General features: G+C 37.9%; 1 protein-coding gene across 5 annotated transcripts in view; it reads left to right on the top strand.

Moving 5' to 3' along the window:
• The window catches only part of MEIKIN (meiotic kinetochore factor), a 78,925-nt gene extending 68,391 nt beyond the window's left edge, over positions 1–10,534 (top strand). Inside the window, exons 13-14 of one of the 5 annotated variants that reach the window (XR_006208470.1) lie at positions 593–716; positions 9,946–10,027. Coding sequence is in view for 4 of the 5 variants with exons in the window: in XM_042958896.1 (XP_042814830.1) it covers positions 593–716; positions 9,946–9,977 (156 nt within the window). In the remaining variant the exon portion in view is untranslated. Of the gene's footprint in view, positions 1–592; positions 717–9,945 lie in introns of all 5 variants that reach the window. The other 4 variants (XM_042958896.1, XM_042958882.1, XM_042958892.1 and 1 more) reach the window with 4 other exon arrangements.
• The last annotated feature ends 10,725 nt before the right edge of the window (positions 10,535–21,259 follow it).

Genomic DNA, 21,259 nt, shown 5'->3' with positions numbered 1-21,259 from the left:
ATCCACCACAGAGGATGATATGAATTTTACAGCAGAAGATGTTTCTGTATCAGCTTTACCTAAAATGTAAGGAGCCCTTGATAAATACATATCTCTACTTCTGAGTTCTAAGAAGTAAGGCGTGTTACTTTAATCTAGAGCCTGTCTTGTCTGTTTGATGGGCAGCTGTCAAAATTCATTGAGTTGAGAAATCAAGAAAATCTAGTGTTTGGCTCAGAATTAAATTAAATTTGTGTTTTAATTCAGTAAATTATATAGACTTGCTCTCACACTTTGGAATGCTTGAATCTTAACTCTATCATTACTCTCTCTGTGTCCTTAAATAAGTTATCCAAATTCTTTTAACTGAAGTTTCTCATTTTCAAATAGGGTTAAATATAATCTGCCTTATCTGCTTCTGGTGATTATTAAATAAGCAAATATTTTCAAACCGATTCATTAGTGTCTGGAGTGGAGTAAGCATTCCATAAATGCTTTCTATAGTTAATATGTATGAAATATGGATGTTGAGAATATTTGCCTTTGAAATAAAACAACATACAAATATAGTACCTGGAAGAATTATGCATTACCTGCTTTTTTTCTTTTTCAGTTTCCTTCAAATAAATCAGAAATATGTTGTATTATTAGAGCAACACCAGGAAATAGACAAGTGAAAAGTAAAGGTGTTGTTGTAAAGAAGAAAAAATATTCTCCACCTAAAGATATTCCCCAAGGTACTATAGTGTGAATGCAGAGCCTACTTTTTGGGTGATATAAAACATTCTTTCATGGTAAATTCCTTATGCGCACAGGAAGTCTGCTTATAAATTGTATTCTTAGAGCTCTTGTACAAAGTGAAAATGGTGAAATTATAAAAAGTTTGGTTAGGTGTCAGAACCTGACCAGAAAAAATTTTTAATGTCAAATACTTAATCTTTTGAAAAATTAGCTTATGCCACTGATTTAAATATATTTATCTAGGATACTGTTTTCAACTATTTGAAATTTAGTGTTATTGGGTTTCACTTTTATTTATTTATTTATTTATTCATTTTTAATTTAAATTCAAGTTAGTTAATATGTAGTATAATAATGATTTCAGGAATAGAATTTACTGATTCATCACTTACATATAACACCCACTGCTTCTCCCAATAAGTTCCCTCCTTAATGTCCATCACCCACTTAGCCCATTCTCCACCAAACACTCCGCCAGTAACCTCAGTTTGTTCTCTTTACTTAAGAGTCTCTTATGGTTTGCCTCCCTCTCTGTCTTTATCTTATTTTTGCTTCTCTTGCCCTATATTCATCTGTTTTGTTTCCTAAATTCCATATATGACTGAAATCATACACTATTTGTCTTTCTCTGACTGACTTATTTTTTTAGCATAATACACTCTGATTCCATCCACATAATTGCAAGTGACAAGATTCCACTCTTTGTGATCGCCGAGTAGTATTCCATTGTATATGTATAATATATACCACATCTTTATGCATTCATCAGTTGATGGACGTTTGGGTTCTTTCTATACTTTGGCTATTGTTGATAGCACTGCTATAAACATTGGGGTGCATGTGCCCCTTTGAATCAGCATTTTTGTATCCTTTGGATAAATACCTACTAGTGCAATTGCTGGATTTTTTGAGGAACCTCCATACTGTTTTTCACAGTGGCTGAACCAGTTTGCATTACCACCAGCAGTGCAAAAGCGTTCTTCTTTCTCCACATCTCTGCATTGCCAACATCTGTTGTTGCCTGAGTTGTTAATTTTAGCCATTTTGACAGGTGTGAAGTGGTATCTTGTTGTGGTTTTTATTTGTATTTCCCTGATGATGAGTGATGTTGAGCATCTTTTCATGTGTTTGTTAGCCATCTGGATGTCTTCTTTGGAAAAGTGTCTATTCATGTCTTCTGCCCATTTCTTCACTGGATTATTTGTTTTTGGGGTATTCAGCTTGGTAAGTTCTTTATAGATTTTGGATACTAACCCTTTGTGTGATATGCCATTTGCACATATCTTCTCCCATTCCATTGGTTGCCTTTTAGTTTTGCTGATTGTTTCCTTCACTGTGTAGAAGCTTCTTATCTTGATGAAGGCCCAGTAGTTCATGTTTGCTTTTATTTCCCTTGCCTTTAGCAACATATCTAGTAAGAAGTTGCTTGGTGGAGGTCAGAGAGGTTGCTGCCTGTTTTCTCCTCTAGGATTTTGATGGTTTCATTTCTCACACTTAGGTCTTTCATCCATTTTGAATTTATTTTTGTGTATAGTGTAAGAAAGTGGTCCAGGTTTATTCTTATGCATGTTGCTGTCCAGTTTTCCCAATACCATTTGTTGAAGAGACTGTCTTTTTTTCCACTGGATATTCTTTCCTGCTTTGTTGAAGATTAGTTGGCTATATGTTTGTGGATCCATTTCTGGGTTCTCTATTCTGTTCAATTGATCTATGTGTTTGTTTTTGTGCCAGTACCATACTGTCTTGATGATTACAGCTTTGTAATATAGCATGAAGTCCGGAATTGTGATGCTTCCAGCTTTGGATATCTTTTTCAACATTGCTTTGGCTATTTGGGGTCTTTTCTGGTTCCATACAAATTTTAGAATTGTTTGTTCTAGCTCTGTGAAGAATGCTGGTGTAATTTTGATAGGGGTTGCATTGAATATGTAGATTGCTTTGGGTAGTACTGACATTTTGACAATATTTGTTCTTCCAATCCATGAGCATGTAATGTTTTTCCATTTTTTTGTGTGTCTTCTTCAATTTCTTTTACAAGCTTTCTATAGTTTTCAGTGTATAGATTTTTAACCTCTTTGGTTAGGTTTATTCCTAGGGGTTTTATGGTTTTTAGTACAGTTGTAAATGGAATTCATGCCTTGATTTCTCTTTCTTTTGCTTCATTGTTGGTTTGTAGAAGTGCAACCAAATTCTCTACATTGATTTTATATCCTGTGACTTTGCTGAATTCATGGATCATTTCTAGAAGTTTTTTGGTGGAGTCTTTTGGGTTTTCCACATAGAGTAACATGTCATCAGCAAAGAGTGAAAGTTTGACTTCCTCCTTGATGATTTGGATGCCTTTTATTTCTTTGTGTTGTCTGATTGCTGAGGCTACAACTTCCAACACTATGTTGAGTAACAGTGGTGAGAGTGGACATCCCTGTCATTTTCCTGACCTTAGGGGGAAGGCTCGCAGTTTTTCCCTAGTGAGGATGATATTAGCTATGGGTCTTTCATATATGGCCTTTATGATCTTGAGGTATGTTCCTCCTATCCCTACTTACTTGAGGGTTTTTATTAAGAAAGGATGCTGTATTTTGTCAAATGCTTTTTCTGCATCTATTGAGAGGATCATGTGGTTCTTATCCTTTCTTTTATTAATGTGATGTATCACATTGATTGATTTGTGGATATTGAACCAGCCCTACATCCCAGGAATAAATCCCACTTGATCATGGTGAATAATTCTTTTAATGTATTGTTGAATCTGGTTTGCTAGTAGGGTTTCACTTTTAGTAGCATTCTTTCTGAAAATATTTTTCATATATTTTTACATTCACTTACCATTGGTTGAGCACCTCCTCTGTGAAAGGATCTGAGCTAAGTTTGTATTATATCTCATTTATTTCTTACTGTGGCTTTATAATAGACAGATGTTTATTATTATTCTCATTTTATATGTAAAGAATATGGAACTTAAAACAGTATGCATTTTGTCCAAGATTTTACTGCTGTTGGGTGGTAGAGAAGAATTCAATCTCTCGAGGTTTTTTTTAACTCCAAATTTAGGTTTTTCTGTATTCTCCTGACTGTATATCAGACAGAATGTCTGATTAATCATTGGAGCCTGGGGACATTTTATGAGTAAGCAGGCAATGAAGCAATTGAAATTTAATAGGTTATGTAAAACCTCAATCCAACTAAACTGCTTGCTTTTGATCCTTGTCCCCATTTCTGCTACACAGTCTGCTCTGAGCACTCCTTAAATCCACAGAAGTCTTTTTCTTTTTTTTAATTCAGTGCTACTCATTTGATACTTAGTAATATATTACTACCTCACATAATTCACAATGCTGACTTTTCATATTCTTCAGGTTATGAGGTTTTCAAAGACAGAGACCCCATAGTAGGCTTTTTTCTATCTCTGTCTCTGATGACATTAGCATGGTGGTAGGGAATAGTAGATGACATATCAGTCAGGTTCTTCCCAAAGAAGGTTTTTCCCATATATATATATGGAGAGGTATTTCAAAGAATTGACTTATGCAGTTGTAGGGTCTGGCTGAAAACTATAGGGCAGACTGGAAACTCTTGGGTGGGAACTGATGATGCAGTCCTTAGGAAGTATTTCTTCTTTCTCAGGGAAACCTCAGTTTTGCTCTTAAGGCCTTTCAACTGATTGGTGAGGCCCAATTATCAAGGATAATCTCTTAAAGTCTGTTATTATAGATATTAAACTTATCTACAAATTATCTCCACAGCAATACCAAGATTATTATTTAGTTTAATTGGGTAATATAGCCTAACCAAATTGACACATACAACAAACCATCACAGTCTACTTCATGTCAAGTATGTGTTCATACACATCTCCTTAAACCATATTTAATCTGTAAATAAAGACAGTAACAAAGTCATATTTCTGCCTAACATAATGTACCTGTCCTACATACAATCCAAAATGTGCTAATTCCTTTCCCAGAAGAGGATCCAAAATCCTTGGGGGGGAGGGGGTGTTTGCTCTTCTTGATACCCTGTAACTCAAGTACTATAATATAAAGTGAATTTATTATTAAGACAGTTTATGTTAGATGATATGGGAATAAGAGGGGGAAGAAAACAAAGATACTTGCTTAAACTAGTCATGTGGACATAACTGGTATTTATAACTACCTTCCTCCACTACCCATTTCATATTTTTTTCTTCCTCAGCAAGCACCTCAGCTGGTTATAGTTCTTAAACTCGTAGGGTGATACATACCTCATTTAAGTAGGGTCTAGGCCATTAGTCCTGCTTGGATTGGGTTGTCGTAATTTTCCACTGACCTTAATCACAGGGCATGGTAATACTAAGAGATGCCTTAAGGAATCTCTTGTATTCTGGACATACTCTTCCTTGCCTCCATTGTGGAGGAAATTTCGTCTTGGTAGTCAGGATCAGTCACCCCACCAGCACAGTAATTCTCTTCTTTGTCTGTTGATTCAGAGGCCTGAGGAGCCCAAAGCAGCCAGGTGGCAGTCTTAACTTTCAGTTCAATAGAATCATTGTTGTGTCTGTTGGTGGACGCATCCCTTCCTTTGGAACTAAGACCTCTAGGACAGCTGAGCATAAAGTCATGGGAACAGGAAGCAAAAAATTTTTGCTAGTGGGTTACGAGTGGTTATATTGAGTGATCTCAGTTCCGCCTCCATTTCTTGATTCCTGCGCCCGTGAATCCTGGCTGTGGGAGAAATAGTACCATATATTTGATGCTGATTCAGAACGTATACAACATTCTGGAGAACCTTGTCCCAGCCCTGCAAGATATTGCTGCCTAATTGGTACTCTAACTAAGTCTTCAAAAGGCCATTCTACTATTCTGTCAAGTCAGCTGCTTCAAAATTGTGGGGAACATGGAAATATCAGTGAATTATATGAACTTGGGCCTTTTGCCACATTTCTTTTGCTGTGAAGTCAGTTCCTTGATGAGAAGCAATGTTCTTCGGGATACCATGAAGGTGGATAAAGCATTTTCTAAGTCCTTGGATGGTGGTTTTGGCAGAAGCATTGCATGCATGAAAGGCAAATCCATATCCAAAGTAAATGTCTATTCCAGTAAGAGTAAAATGCTGTCCCTTCCATGATGAAAGTGGTGCGAGGTAATCATCCTGCCACCTGGTAGCTGGCTGATCACTCCAGGGAATTGTTCCTTATTGGGAATTAGGTGTTGGTCTCTCCTACTAATAAATTGAATATTCATCAGTGATGATAGCCAGGTTGGTTTTAGTGGACTGCTGAGCCCATGTATAACCACTATCCCTGCCACCATGGCCCCTTTGTTCATTAGTTTACCAGTTGGTGATGGAGGCAGCTGGGGAAAGAGGCTAACTGGTATCTACAGAATGGGTCTTCTTATCTACTTGATTACTAAAGTCTTTGTCTTCTGAGATCATCCTTGGGTTAGTAGTCACAGGGAACACAGATATCTTCACATTTTTTGCCCATTCAGGTAAGTCTATCTATATGCTTCTTCTCTAAATTTTCTTGTTATTAATTTTCCAGTCATGTCCCTTCCAAGTCCCTAACTGTCCAGCCAAACTATAGGCCCCAATCCATGAATCAGTATATAACCACGTATCTGGCCATTTTTCCTTTTAACAAAGGGAACATTGAGATATATTTCTTGAAGTTCTTTCTGCCCACTGGGAGAATATACCTTCACCAATTTTCTTCAAGGATGCCACAGAAAGGAGCTTTTAGGTTGTGCCTGCATATCTGTAAACCAAGTCTGAGGCGTTTTTTTTTCTTCAGTAAGCTGATTGTAGAGAGAATTCTTCATGATGCCAAAAGTACAGGCGGGGAGAGAGAAGATAGTATAGCAGTAGTGTGGACCATAGGCATTTGGGCCACTTCCTCATCTAACTTACTTGTCCCTTTCAGGCTCGAGCTCAGTTTCATATATGCCATTTCTCTTTGATAGTGTAGTGATGCTCTGCACAACCAACTTTATGGCTTGGTGCATCAGACTGTGCATAATTCGTGATGGGCAGTTTAGCTCTCTTTGTAACTTGGTGTTCCATGGTTAAGTATTGAGTCACTACTAAGGCCCAGTAGCAGACCAAAAGCTGTTTGTCAAAAAAAAAAATAGTAGTTGTTCACAGGAGATGCCAGAGATGTGCTCCAAAATCCTAAGGACCTGTGTGCTGTGATTCACCTACAGGATCCAATAAAACATGTATATTTCTCACTGACATTTCATGAACCACTGGATCTGCTAGATCTTTTGGTACAAGTGTCAGAGCATCTTGCTCAGTAGCCTGTACCTGTTGTAGAACCTTCTCCTATTCTAAGGCTTCCTCAAAACCAGTAGCCTTTAGGTACTTGGTAAATGGGTTGAAGTAGTATACTCAGATGAGGTATGTGTTGACTTCAAAATCTGAAAAGACCCAGTAGGAGGGGCCAGATGCAACAACTTATCAGTTTTTGGTTGTAGGAGGAGCAATAACTTACAATTTATTTTAGGAGGTATATTTCTCATATCACTAGGACCCTAGAAATTTCACGGAGATGAAAAGATACCCTGCAATTCCATTTTCCTGGACCATGGAGCCCCATCATTTCCACTTCCAAGAGTATATCCAACTATAATGTGTATATATATGTTCATCAACAGATGTATGCTAGAATGTTCATAGAAGCACTTGGATAATAGACCCAAACAGGAAATAATCCAAGTGCCCACCAGCAGTAGAATGGATCAATACTGTGTTACATTCATTTTCATTGGGAGTGCTGTGTAGCAGTGAGCATCAACAATGTGCAGTTACATGCAACAATATTGATGACATAAGGAGCCAAACACAATAGAGTACATTTCACATTACTTATATTTAGTACCAAGCTAGGTAAAACTAAACTATGATGAAAATCACTATAGTGGATGTCCTCATTAGGGAGTGACTATTAAATAGAAAGCATTATGAGAGGAAATTCTAGGGTGCTAGTAGTGTTCTGTTTCATTATCTGAATGCTGGTTACATAGATATGGTAAGTTTGTGAAAACCCATCAAGCTCTGTAGTACATATATGTACATTTTTTTGGGTGTAACAAAAAAAGTTAAAAAATAAAAACAGAGAGACACCTGGGTGGCTCAGTTGGTTGGTTAAGCATCCTACTCTTGATTTTGGCTCAGGTCATGATCTCATGGTTCATGAATTTGAGCCTCACATTGGGGCTGATAGTGTGGAGCCTGCTTAGGATTTGGGATTCTCTCTGTCTCTCAAAAATAAATAAACCTTAAAAAATTTTTTTAATAAAATAAAAATAGAGAAACTTCTTTTAATTTTATGGCTGTGGATATTAGTCTATGACATGAGATAATATCACAGTTCTGGGCTTAAGTATGCAACAAATCAATACTAAAATGTGTCTGGGAAGTTCTTCCAAGTGTTTAGACTGAAATTTTTAATTTGATTGAGAGAGACCCCTTGATGTATGCTGACCAATTATGCCACCTCCTGGCTTCTTTCTAGACTCTCACCTCATTTGGCAGCCTCTTCATTTAAGTAATTCCCTTTCAACTTCTGGCCATTTGTCTGTGCCTTTCCTTTAGTAAAAATAGCAAAGCCCCAAGCTAACTAGTGATCGTGTTATTTTGAACATGTAACGGCCTATTTTTAGTCCTGGCATTTAACGTTTTAGCTAGTTTGGCAGTTATCTAATCAGGACTGCAGTATGAAGCTTACTTTTGATGGTCTAGGACCCCTGCTCATTATGATGTTTGACCACTAATAATGCTGATTAGAGGGGAAAAAAAGTGGTGAAAGTGAACCACAAGAGGAATCCAAAAGAGAAGTTTTAGATGAGGTGGTATGGGTAAATAGAAGTTTGAGAATGGTACATCCATGTGAAAGAGGCCTTCAGTAACATCCAGTCCAAGGTTTCTTGATGGGTGGCCCTCTGACCACCTACACCAGAATTACTTCAGACCTGGAAAATTACATTCTCTAGAGATATGGCATAGGAATCCACAATTTGAAGAACTCTCAAAGTGATTCCAGTAAGCACTAAAATTTGATAGCCTTTTAATGATCTGGTCTATTTTGCTTATTTTACATGTAATAAAAATGACTTAGCCAGATGAATAAGTGACTTGTTCATATTCACACAGCTACTGGCAGAATCAGAATTAGAACTTAGCTTTCTTGGTTTTCATTAGTTTGGGTAGCTGTCAAATAAGGCATGTGGGGTAGAGTAGATAGGGCTCTGAGTTTTTCAGCTCATCTATACATAACAGTTTTGCTTCTTTTTGTTTTATACATTGGGATTCTGTATTATATTTAAACAGACACTTTTTTTCTTGTTGATTCGATGTCAAAAAAGATGAAGTTCTGCAGTTAATTGGTTCATTTATTCAATAAGTTCATTGACTGGATGTCATATGTTAGATGAAATTAGTGGTTGGTAATATTGAGATAAAGACATAGTTGTCTTTATGAAATTTGTAATCTCATAAAGGAAGTCACATAGGTAAAACAAGTCCAATAGGTACTTTCACATATGTAGGACTGTGTTGGGATACATAGGGAGATGCTTTGAAGGATGATCTGAAGCCCTCAGAGGCATTCTGAGCATAGGCTTTCTAGGCAGAGGCACCATGATAAATAGAAGCACAGGGGCTTAAAGTATCATCAGGTAGTTAAGGAACTGAAAGTAGTTACATTCGGCTGGAGTTGAGATTGGATTCTGAGAACTGATACTCCAAGTCTTTAGTAGGGATCAGAGGATAGATTATGAATCCCAAAATCCTGTATTAGGAAGATCCTGGGTTTAGCTACAGCATAGAGGAGTAGAACACAAAGGAAGGGTGGGTAGGGACATGTGAGGATCTTCTTGCTGGGTGGTTGCTGAGGAGGACAGGGATGAGGAGCACAGCTAGATCGACTCCTCCAGGTTATATGGCTGGAGTTAGAGGCCTTGTGTTGGCTACTGTCAGCCATCTTTGCTGGACTTCCCAGTGGAATGTCATTGTCTGACTTCAGAGAGTAACCTCAGCATGTCCAGGAAGGAGTGTGCTAGGTATTCCTCTTTTTATTTTTATTTTTATTTTTAAATGGGCTCTGGGTTTGTTTAATAAGGGACAGAGTGAAACTATATTGGTTGGGTGTCAAGAGCTCATGCCCCCAGAGACTGGTTATTAATAATTATTGGTCACCTTCTTGTGATATATATGGAATAATCTATTATTGTATTTTTTCTCCAGATATTATAATAAAAACAAATGGCAGGATGTAGCAGCTGTGGCTGAATTTTCACCACTTTGAAGATATGCATGAATGTGAAGCCGAAGTCCATAAAGCAGAATGTCTGCCTGAAATTATATGTAATTCAAAATTCTCTAATTATTTGTGATATATCCTGGTGTTTAAATTCTACCAAGATTCTTATAATTTAGTCTGTAAAGAAACATTCTTCTGTATCTTCTTAAATATGTGTATTTGTATTGTAAAATAAGAATAAATATCTTAAAAGACTGTATACTAACTAGATATGTTAGCTGTTTATAAAAAGCCAAGTACCAGAATACTGTGTAACTTCCTTTGTGTTTTTCCCAAAGTTTATCCTCTGTATGAATTAAAAGTATTAAAGTTGTTGAAGCACTAAAAATGAAAATGCTTATATTACAAGCTATTTTTAACAGAACTTAATTGAAACCACATGAGTGAGAGACCTAATTCCAGGTCTGACTGAAAGAAACTCTATACTCAAGTTTGCTGAAGCAGGGAATGTATAATATGTACAATCAATCATACACTAAGTATTTGATATATTACCTCATCCTCAAACCTTTAGCTAATACTATCTGTAGGATTTTTTGTGTTTGTGTATGTGTGATATTACTTGTTGTGGCGTCTTTACACCGCCCTTCCTAAAAAGCAGTAGCTCTGTTGTCAGAGAACATCAGTTGTATAACTGTTGGTGAAATTGTAACTCTTAATGGTTTATTAATGTTATTATACATAAAAGTAAATAAGTCAAATTTTCAAAGCTGCTTCAATATGAAAGAAAATTCTAAAATCAATGGATTAATTTGAGGTTATGTAACCAGTATAGCATTCATTTTTAAAGATGAGTTCCATGAAGATATTTTTGTAAATTACTTGACAAGGTCTTAAGCAACTAACAAAACTATTTTTAATTTCTATTTCACGTTTCCATCTGGAGGTGAAATACGGGAAAGTTACTAGGAAATGTAGAAAACATCATTGAAGATGGTGGCTAAAACCAAGTTTAGATCTGAATGTTTTTAAAATTTTTTAACGTTTTTATTTATTATTGAGAGACAGAGAGAGAGACAGAGCATGAGCACGGGAGGGGCAGAGAGAGGGGGAGACACAGAATCGGAAGCAGTCTCCAGGCTCTGAGCAAGCTGGCAGCACAGAGCCTGACTTGGGGCTTGAATTCACAAATTGTGAGATCATGACCTGAGCCGAAGTCATATGCTTTACCGACTGAGCCAGCCAGGTGCCCCTAGATTTGAATTTTAAATCAGTATTCAACTAACAGAACAACTTGGTTTTAAAAGCAGAAATGTGACAAGCAGTGAGGGGAAAAGAAACTCTCAAGTTTATAATCCAAGTGGGAAGGGAAAGGGCAAATTATACTTGATAGTTTCTAATCAGGTGGTAGGTTCTTAGGAGAAAGAATGACACCTGATTCTTAGGCTGGGCCTAGTGGGGCTGGAGGAAATAAGTACTTACTTCGTATTGCTGATAAGGAAAATAGAGTTAGCTCAGAGAGAGGTTAATACTTACACCAGGCTGATGTGAGTTAGAAAGTGCCAGAGCCTGGATCTGAAGGCAGGACTATTTAAATCCACTTTGTTTTATCAGCTAGAGCATAGAGAAAAGTGAGATGGAAGGAGTTGCAATTGGCATTCAAGGCTTAGGGGTGGAGGTATGACTTAAAGTATTATTAAGAGAAAGGAAAGTTGAATAAGCTTTAGATTGCTATCTAGAAGATATGAGAAGTCTAAAGCAGATTACTGTTGGCAAATCCTACAAGAAGGTTGTATTCTTCACTTTATATCTGTGGGTAGGTCTCGAGGTCCTTCAGTGAACCTCCCTAGAAGAGCATTATAAAAAGAGTTCTTTTCTGGAAAGAGGGTCTCCATAGTTTTCATCACATTTTCAATGTTGTCTGTGATCTAAAAACAGTTAACAATGGGACTGGACCCCTTACTTCAGTGTATAACTAATATTAATTTCAAGCATTTAAAATTTTTCTAATTATACCTCATGAAAAAGAAATCTCAGGTCATAAGTCCCCAGGAAAACAGTTAAAAATGCATGAAAGGGCAGATGTTATGTCATTTTCATTTAGAAATGTTTAACTGGAGTGTTTTTTCACTTCTCCAAGGTGTAATTCATCATGCTTTGTTCACTTGTTAATGGCCTCTTTTCTCATATTGTATATATAGCATATGTGTTTCTATGAAGGATATAATGCCCAGACTTTCCAGATAAAAGTTATCTACAACATCTTCTACTCTAATGTTGCTTTCTGACCTACATTTTATTTTACTTTTTACTTTTTTAAATTATTTGTTTTTATTTTTTAATTTACATCCAAGTTAGTTAACATATAGTGCAATAATGCTTTCAGGAGTAGATTCCAGTGATTCATCCCCTACATATAACACCCAGTGCTCATCCCAACAAATGTCTTCCTCAACGCCCCTTGCCCGTTTAGCAATCCCCCACCCACCCACAAACCCTCCAGCAACCCTTTGTTCTCTGTATTTAAGAGTCTCTTATGTCTTGTCCCTTCCTGTTTTTCTATTATTTTTGCTTTCCTTCCCCTATATCCATCTGTTTTGTATCTTAAATTCCACATGTGAGTGAAGTCATATATTTGTCTTTTTCTGACCAGTTTCACTTATCATAATATCCTCTAGTTCCATCCATGTTGTTGCAGATTCTAACCTGCATTTTAAAATGTTGACCCATTTTACATTTTAAATCCTCCCTTGACTCCTTATGTTCTTCTACATACCCATTCTTCACCCTCTTACACCCAAATTTCCTAAAGAGTGCTACTTTCACACCTATCCCTCACTCCTCAGCACATCCTCCTCCTCCACCTGCCCCCAATACACACAGAGTCTGGCTTCAACTCTCATTCTCCACTGACATTGCTCCCCTCAAGGTTACCAGCAATCTTCTTGATGATAATCTAAGGGGTATTTTTCAGTGTTCATCATATCTAACCTCTCTTTCCCAGCTACTGATAATGCAGACTAGTGCTCTCTTCTTGAAAGCCTCCAGAAAGGAATGACCTCTCTGAAACATTACTCTCCAGACTTTTATCCAATCTCCAGCTCTTTCTCTTCTCTTTCTTCTGAAGGTTCATTTTCCTCTGTTCAGTCTTTAAATTTTGGTGCTTCCATGGGTTCTATTGTAGGGCTTCTTCTAATGTTACACAGTCTCCCTGGGTGATTTCATCTATCTCTGACTTCAGTCACTATCTTTTTGCAGTTGATCTTTGTCTGTAACTGCCATGGATATTGGTAGTAGACATGTGTGGTGATTGTCTCTGCATCTGTCCCGCAAGAGGTTACTTGTCTTTCCTTGTATACCCACAGCATCCTATACTTGCCCAGTATCATAAAGTTAATTGTAATAATTATAATAATACTTATAGTTAATTGTCAAATTCTGTTTTTTTCTTCCTAGACTATAAGGTCCTTGAGTGAAGGAATTACACTTGTTCATTATTATATTTTAATTCCCCTCTACCTCCATCCTAATTGGGTTTTGAATTTCCAAGCCATATGGTTTAGGTTGGATTGATCCCTTCTTAGTTCCAGGGGTGAGCCTTTAATGATTTAAGGAAATTAACATAGCCCACCCAACTCTGGCAGAATGATTGGTTTAGAAATGGGGCCATGGCCTAAAATGATTCTATTGGAATCAAGTTCAGAGGTTTTTTTCTGGAAATTCTGGGATATAGACTTTTTCCTTTTTACTCTTGGATTTTTACCTGAAAGGATTTTACCTGAAAGGAACGCTGCTGAAGCCACCTGTGTCCACACATGGAGGCCTGGGAATGGAGGTCACATAAAGAGATTAGAGTTGTGATAGAGTGATTGGATTCTTGATATCATTGGGGCAGTCCCTGGATGCAGCTGTGCCTGAACTTTCCATCTACTTTAGGTCAAATTATGAGAGTTCATCAGTTTTTTTTTTTTTAATTAAGCTAGTTTAGTTTGGTTTTTCTATCATGTGTAATATAGAACATCTTCACTGCCTAGAGTTGTAGATCAGTGTAACCAAATGCTTACTTGTCATTACTGCATGGGTTCTCATGGTATCTGATATTCAACATACCCCAACCTGAACTTACTTTCCCCCTTGAAGCAGTTCTGTTTTCTGTTTCAGTGCTAGATATCTTCATCCACCCAAGTTATATGAGCCAGGAATTTGGCTATCATCCATAATCCCCCCCTTTCTCTTGTTTTCTCACAGGCAGTCATTCATGAAGTCCTGTTGGTCCTGAATCCTAAAGACTCCTTAGTATTTCCACTCCCCTCCATTCCTATGGCTATTCTCTGAATTCATGGCAGTATTTCATTGGCTGCTTTAGTGTAACAGCCTTACCACTAGATTCTCAACCTTTATTCTTTTATCCTATAGTTAATTTTCCACAATGCATCAAGAAGGAGTTTTCTGAAATGCTCATCTGATCATGTTTTCTGCTGAAAATCCCCCAATAGCTCTTCAGTGTATTCCGAATAAAGTATGATCTTTTGAACTTATTTTACATAATATTCTTAATCTAGTTCAGTGTTACCACTAGATTATATTATATGCCACCGAATTTTTATATTTTCTTTTGCCTGCAGGCCTGCCTGTGCTGCTCCATCTGCCTGAAGCACAACTCCCCCACCCACATCCTCTTCTTTAGCTTCTATTTTAATTTTTAATCCCTATTCATTCCTTCCTTCAGAAAACTCTCCTTAATTCCCCTGAAAGGCTGTCTTTGTATTCCCATAATATCCTGTACTTGTCCACATCATAGCATTTGTCACAGTGTACTGTAATTACCTGTCAAATTCTTTTTTTTCCCCTAGACTGTAAGCTCTTCAAGTGTAAGAACCACATCTTGTTCATCAGTGCGTTTCCAGGTTCTAGCATAGCTGCCAGACACATTAAACATATTATTGTATTTGAAAAATATTTGTTCGGGAGCATGGGTGGCTCAGTCGGTTAAGCATCCGACTTCGGCGCAGGTCATGATCTCAAGGTTCGTGGGTTTGAACCCCACGTGGAGCTCTGTGCTGACAGCTCAGAACCTGGAGCCTGCTTTGGATTCTGTGTGTCCCTTTCTCTCTGCCCCTCCCCCCAGTCACACTCTGTCTCTGTCTCTCTCCTCAAAAATAAATGAAACATTAAAGAATATATACTTGTTGAAAAAATGTCATAGAAGTGTGGCATTATATAAAGGGCCTTCATTTTTTTTTTTTTAGTATTTCCTTTTTTAATTTATTTTTTTTCAATATATGAAGTTTATTGTCAAATTGGTTTCCATACAACACCCAGTGCTCATCCCAAAAGGTGCCCTCCTCGATACCCATCACCCAACCTCCCCTCCCTCCCACCCCCCATCAACCCTCAGTTTGTTCTCAGTTTTTAACAGTCTCTTATGCTTTGGCTCTCTTCCACTCTAACCTCTTTTTTTTTTTTTTTTTCTTCCCCTCCCCCATGGGTTTCTGTTAAGTTTCTCAGGATCCACATAAGAGTGAAACCATATGGTATCTGTCTTTCTCTGTATGGCTTATTTCACTTAGCATCACACTCTCCAGTTCCATCCATGTTGCTACAAAGGTCCATATTTCATTCTTTCTCATTGCCACGTAGTACTCCATTGTGTATATAAACCACAATTTCTTTATCCATTCATCAGTTGATGGACATTTTGGCTCTTTCCATAATTTGGCTATTGTTGAGAGTGCTGCTATAAACATTGGGGTACAAGTGCCCCTATGCATCAGTACTCCTGTATCCCTTGGGTAAATTCCTAGCAGTGCTATTGCTGGGTCATAGGGTAGGTCTATTTTTAATTTTCTGAAGAAACTCCACACTGTTTTCCAGAGTGGCTGCACCAATTTGCATTCCCACCAACAGTGCAAGAGGGTTCCCGTTTCTCCACATCCTCTCCAGCATCTATAGTCTCCTGGTTTGTTCATTTTAAAGGGCCTTAATTTTAATAGAATAGAATAGAATTCTAATAGAATTCAAGGTCAGGATTTCAAACTGATTTATTTTATATTAAAGTAAAAGTTTGATTCCTTAAAAGCACTTATCACAGTATGTAATAACTTGTTTGTTTACTTGTTGGTTTCTTTTGTTTTTTAATTTTTTTTTAACATTTATTTATTTTTGAGACAGAGAGACAGAGCATGAACAGGGGAGGGGCAGAGAGAGAGGGAGACACAGAATCAGAAGGCTCCAGGCTTTCAGCCATCAGCCCAGAGCCTGATGCGGGGCTCGAACTCATGGACCGCGAGATCGTGACCTGAGCTGAAGTCGGATGCTCAACCGACTGAGCCACCCAGGTGCCCCTACTTGTTGGTTTCTTAAGGGCAAAGGATATACCTGTCTTGTTTGTTATTGTACTCTTAGCACCAAGAACATAGTAGGTGCTTGATGCACCATCTCTTTTTGATTGTTTCCGTTAGCATAAAAAATTCTTTGTTATCTTCTGTCGTAAAAAAAGAAACCAGTTTTCCCTCTTCCCATCTCCTCTCACTCATTTTCTCTGCTCCCTATGTCAGCAAAACAGAGGGAGTATCTATACTTGCTTTAACATTTCCTTTCTACCCTTTATTTTTTTGAACTCACTCTTGCACACGATTCCACTGAAACTACTCTTACCAAGATGCCCATGTTGACGAATCTAATGGACACTTAAATTTTCAGCAACATTCAACACAGTTGATCCCTTCCTTCTTTTGGGAACTTTTTCTTCTCTCCTTATTCTTCTCTGCTAGATCCTTCTCTTCAAGGCCTCTAAGTGTTGTCTTTGTTGAATCTTAGTCCTGGACCCTCTTCCACACATACACATTCTCCCTAGGTAAACTCATCCATTACATTATTTTAAATGCCTTCCACATTTATCTTTCTAATCCTGTCTTCTCCCCATATATTTTACTTAGAATCTCTACATGGATGTCTAATAGACAAGTAAAACTCAACATATCCAAACTTAATACGCTTGATTTTCTTCTTCAAGTCTGTGCTTTTCCTGGTCTTTTTATTGGGAAATAACTTCCATTTAGATGCTTAAGGGAAAAACCTAGGGGTTAATCCTTGGTTTTTCTTTCCTTCACTTATATCAGTATTCCTATTAGCTGTATCTCCAAAATAACTCCAGTTAGCCATTATCTGCTTTCACTGAAAATACACAGTAGCCTCCTATACAGTTTTTCTGCTTTCATTTTTATTCTTCTATAATCCTTTCTTCTCAGAATATCGAGTGATCTTCTAGAGCCATTTATTGTCCATCTGTAGTTTTAAACTCCTGCAATAGCTCCCATCACATTTAATCTATCTTTGTAACCTCTCAAACATCTTCTTCTTCCCAGAGTGCACTCAGCTTCTCTGACCTCTTTTTTTCTTCTTCAAACAAGTCAAACCCATTTCTGCCTCAGAGGCTTTGTACTCTTTCTTCTCTCTGCTAGAATGTTCTTTCCATGGCTCGTTCCTCTTCATTGTTTAGACTTCATTTTAAATCCCACATCTTTGGAGAGGACTTTCCTGACCGTTCTATCTAAGTATGGCCTCCTCCAGATGCTTGCTACCAACTATATTGTTCATAGCTCCTAGCACAACTTGCAAACATCTTGTTTATTTTGCCCCTTCCCACTGAGAACTAAGTTCTCAAGAGTAGGTATTTTTGTTAGTACTGTGTCCTCAGTTCCTACAAGTCTAGACCTTGGAGGTCCTCAAGAAATATTTGTTGAATAAATGAATGTTTTTGTTTTCTGGACTCAAACTACTGCTATTCCCTTAAAAACGTTTTTTTGGGGCGCCCGGGTGGCTCAGTCGGTTAAGCGTCCGACTTCGGCTCAGGTCATAATCTCGCGGTTCGTGAGTTCAAGCCCTACGTCGGGCTCTGTGCTGACAGCTCAGAACCTGGAGCCTGTTTCAGATTCTGTGTCTCCCTCTCTCTCTCTGACCCTCCCCCGTTCATGCTCTGTCTCTCTCTGTCTCAAAAATAAACGTTAAAAAAAAAATTAAAAAAAAAAATTTTTTTTCTTTTTTTTTTTTTTTAAAGTAGGCTTCACATCTAGCACGGATCCCAGCACAGGGCTTGAACTCATGACTCTGAGATCAAGACCTGAGCTGAGCTGAGATCAAGAGTCAGACACTTTACCAACTAAGCCACCCAGGCACCCCTGCCTTTCCCTTATTATATAGCAGTTAATCATCAGTTGGTTTAAGAGTTTTTAAAACTGAGGTACCCTGAGTCCTTCTATGTATTACTCAGGCAGTTTTACTTGATCATCTTGATTCTGAATGTCTTGTTCTATGACATTATTGGTGAGAACTGAACTTGTTTCATGAGTATTTAGCATAATTGAGGCATGCTTATTAGTATTGTGATTAAAGGAGATAGATTCCAGTTTTATTGCCACCTTTTCCTATATCTGTAACCAGAAGAGAGTGCCCCTGTCTGTTATGTTACTGGAAGCAGGTGGACACAGACCCATAGGCTATTGGGGTTTTGGGGTGGCTGAATCACCTATCCCTGAGTGAAAGTGTAGGCCTTACATCTAACAGTTACACATTCATATAATATTAATGAATAGAAAACAATTACTTTATTTCTCACATTTCCTCCTTGCTGATTATCTAAAGTAAAAGAGCCTACTTTAAGACACCTCAGGCTCTTTGTGGGAAGAGGCAGTGTTAAGTGAAAGAGAAAAAAAAGATAATATACACTGTTACTGAATTTGAAGTTATTTTCAATTTAATCTGCATAATTAAGTATAGTTATGTGTCATAACAAACTTGTGTCATTTCATTGCTTTCTTATTATGTAATTTGAATATTACACTGCAACATAAAGGAAATGTGATGAATGATAGCAAGTTAATTTAGTTTTTTCTGTACCTTTTAAGCATAAATCTAAATGAGACTACAGAAATGAAGTTATTACATGATTAGAGAATACTAAAACAAAGTATCTCTTATGCAAGCAGTCATGTTCTTTCCCTTATTAATATCTATAATTATCCATGAAGTAACTTTTTCCCAAGATGAAAGCACACAAGGTTATTGCATTTAGAAACTTGCTTCTGAGAGGACAAGGAAATACTCTTCTCTCTGCCAGTCATGGACCAGCCATGAGTCCTTTGTGTCATTGGTTCTATATACACAGGTTTGGGTCTGTTTCCACTCTAACTAATTTAGTGTAACTTACTAATATAAAAGCAAAATAATATACCCCCAAATGAATGATTAATTGACTTATAGGATGTGCATATTCTCACTTCTAAATATTGCATTGATTTCATTTTTTGTTTACAAAAATTGTATTCCATATTCACATTTCTTTTCTCTCTTTTTTTTGGAGAAAAATACAGTTAATTCTGAGCAACACAAGTGTGAATATTATCTGTAGATTTTTACAGTTTAGTACTATAAATGTATTTCTCTTATGATTTTAATATTTTCTTTAACTTACTTTATCATAAGAATACAGTATATAATATATATAAAATACAAAAATATGTGTTAATCAACTGTTTATGTTATTGATAGGGCTTCTGGTCAACATTAGGCTATTAGTTAAGTTTTTGGAGAGTCAAAAGTTATACTTGGATTTTTGAGGTTGCAGTGGTTGGGGCCCCATGCCCCCTGCTCACTTGTTCAAAGGTCAACTCTTTACATAGTTCATTTTGCCTTATTAGAAATCTTTCTGTTTTGGTGCCAGAATCTCAAGGATTATCTTTATACATGTACTGTCCTGCTGTTTTGAGCCTGTATTGCCCAATAAACTATGGGGCTTGGTAAATGAATCTTAACCCCAGAATGTTGTATGTCACCTTCTCAGAAAGACCTTCCCCACTTCCCTCATTTCATTACTTAGTTCTCATTCAGAAGCTAGTCTAAAATTACCTTATTTATTGTCTCCTCATAAAGAAAGTTAGATATGCCTTCTTTGTTTACTTTGGATCCCCAGTACCCAGACCAAGGACACTTAAGCATTTGTGGAATTAATAAATTAGTTTCTTAATCATCTATAAATAGTGCTTTAAAAAAAAATCTTGCAACAGTGAAACTCATGGTAACCGCTGAAATTGTCAGTCTGCCTACTTGTTTTCTTTTTTCTACAGAAGACCACTTGTTTTAGAGTTTAAACTCTAGCTGTAAATTAGTGGGAGTTGGTAGCCACTCAAGGAAAAGACTATTTTATTTTTCTGCCTAACTAAATGAAATTTTCAAAAGGGTTTTTAAAATCTAGCCTTCCAGGGGCGCCTGGGTGGCTCAGTTGGTTAAGCGGCTGACTTCAGCTCAGGTCACGATCTCACAGTCCGTGAGTTTGAGCCCCGCGTCGGGCTCTGGGTTGATGGCTCAGAGCCTGGAGCCTGCTTCCGATTCTGTGTCTCCCTCTCTCTCTGCTCCTCCCCTGTTCATGCTCTGTCTTTCTCTGTCTCAAAAATAAATAAAACGTTAAAAAAAAAATTAAAAAAAAAAAAAATAAAATCTAGCCTTCCAACCACATACCGGTCATTTACTGACATCCATATTTGTCAGAGAATTTCGTCCCATGGTACAAAAATTTCTATTATGGAGGGGGAGTGGGGGAATTAATGCGGGTACTGAAAATTTATTTAGACCAGTTTGATCGGAACCCTGATAAATTTTGGCGTCCTGGGTTTAATAAGACTGTAAGGTCATTTTCAAGCCATGTATTTTTCTTTGGGAAGTGGTTTTCCTCCCATCAAATCCATTTGTGTACAATTCCACTGTAGAATTCCTCTCTCCCTTACGTAATAGACGTTAAGATAAAGCTTAAATCCTTAAATCTTGAGCTTCCCATCATTAGCTCTCACAAAAGGCTAATTCCCGGTGTCTGGGTTCGAGGGTTCAAGGAGCCTGTGGTAAACCCTGAAGGTGGCTGCCCAGAGCCCCTGGCCCAGGTCTTCTCTGCTGGAGGTCATGGCTGTGGAGGGTGTCTTGGGCAGGATTCTCCACCAGCCACGCGCTGTCAAGCTTTGAGCCCACACACCTCGCGGCCTGGCGCGGGCAGGCCCGTGGCTCCGCACTCAAAGTCTAGCCTAGGTCGAACACCTTCCCCGCTGAGGGGGCGACCGAACCCGGACAGACGCCGGATGGAGGTACAAAACCTTGGAGGCTGAAGAGGGAAGGGCAGGGAAGGGTCGATTGCCCGTGGAGCTCTAAGCATTCCGCTTTGTCGTGGGTGCAGGGAGCCGAAGCCTTCCGCATCGCAAAGTCCCGGGCATCGTAGCCTCAGATAGCAGCAGCCAACGTCACGGAGAAGGACCG

The sequence above is a fragment of the Panthera tigris genome, chromosome A1 (genome assembly GCF_018350195.1).
Source record: "Panthera tigris isolate Pti1 chromosome A1, P.tigris_Pti1_mat1.1, whole genome shotgun sequence".
In the NCBI taxonomy this organism is placed as follows: domain Eukaryota; kingdom Metazoa; phylum Chordata; class Mammalia; order Carnivora; family Felidae; genus Panthera; species Panthera tigris.
This window is presented reverse-complemented; position numbering and strand designations above follow the sequence as displayed.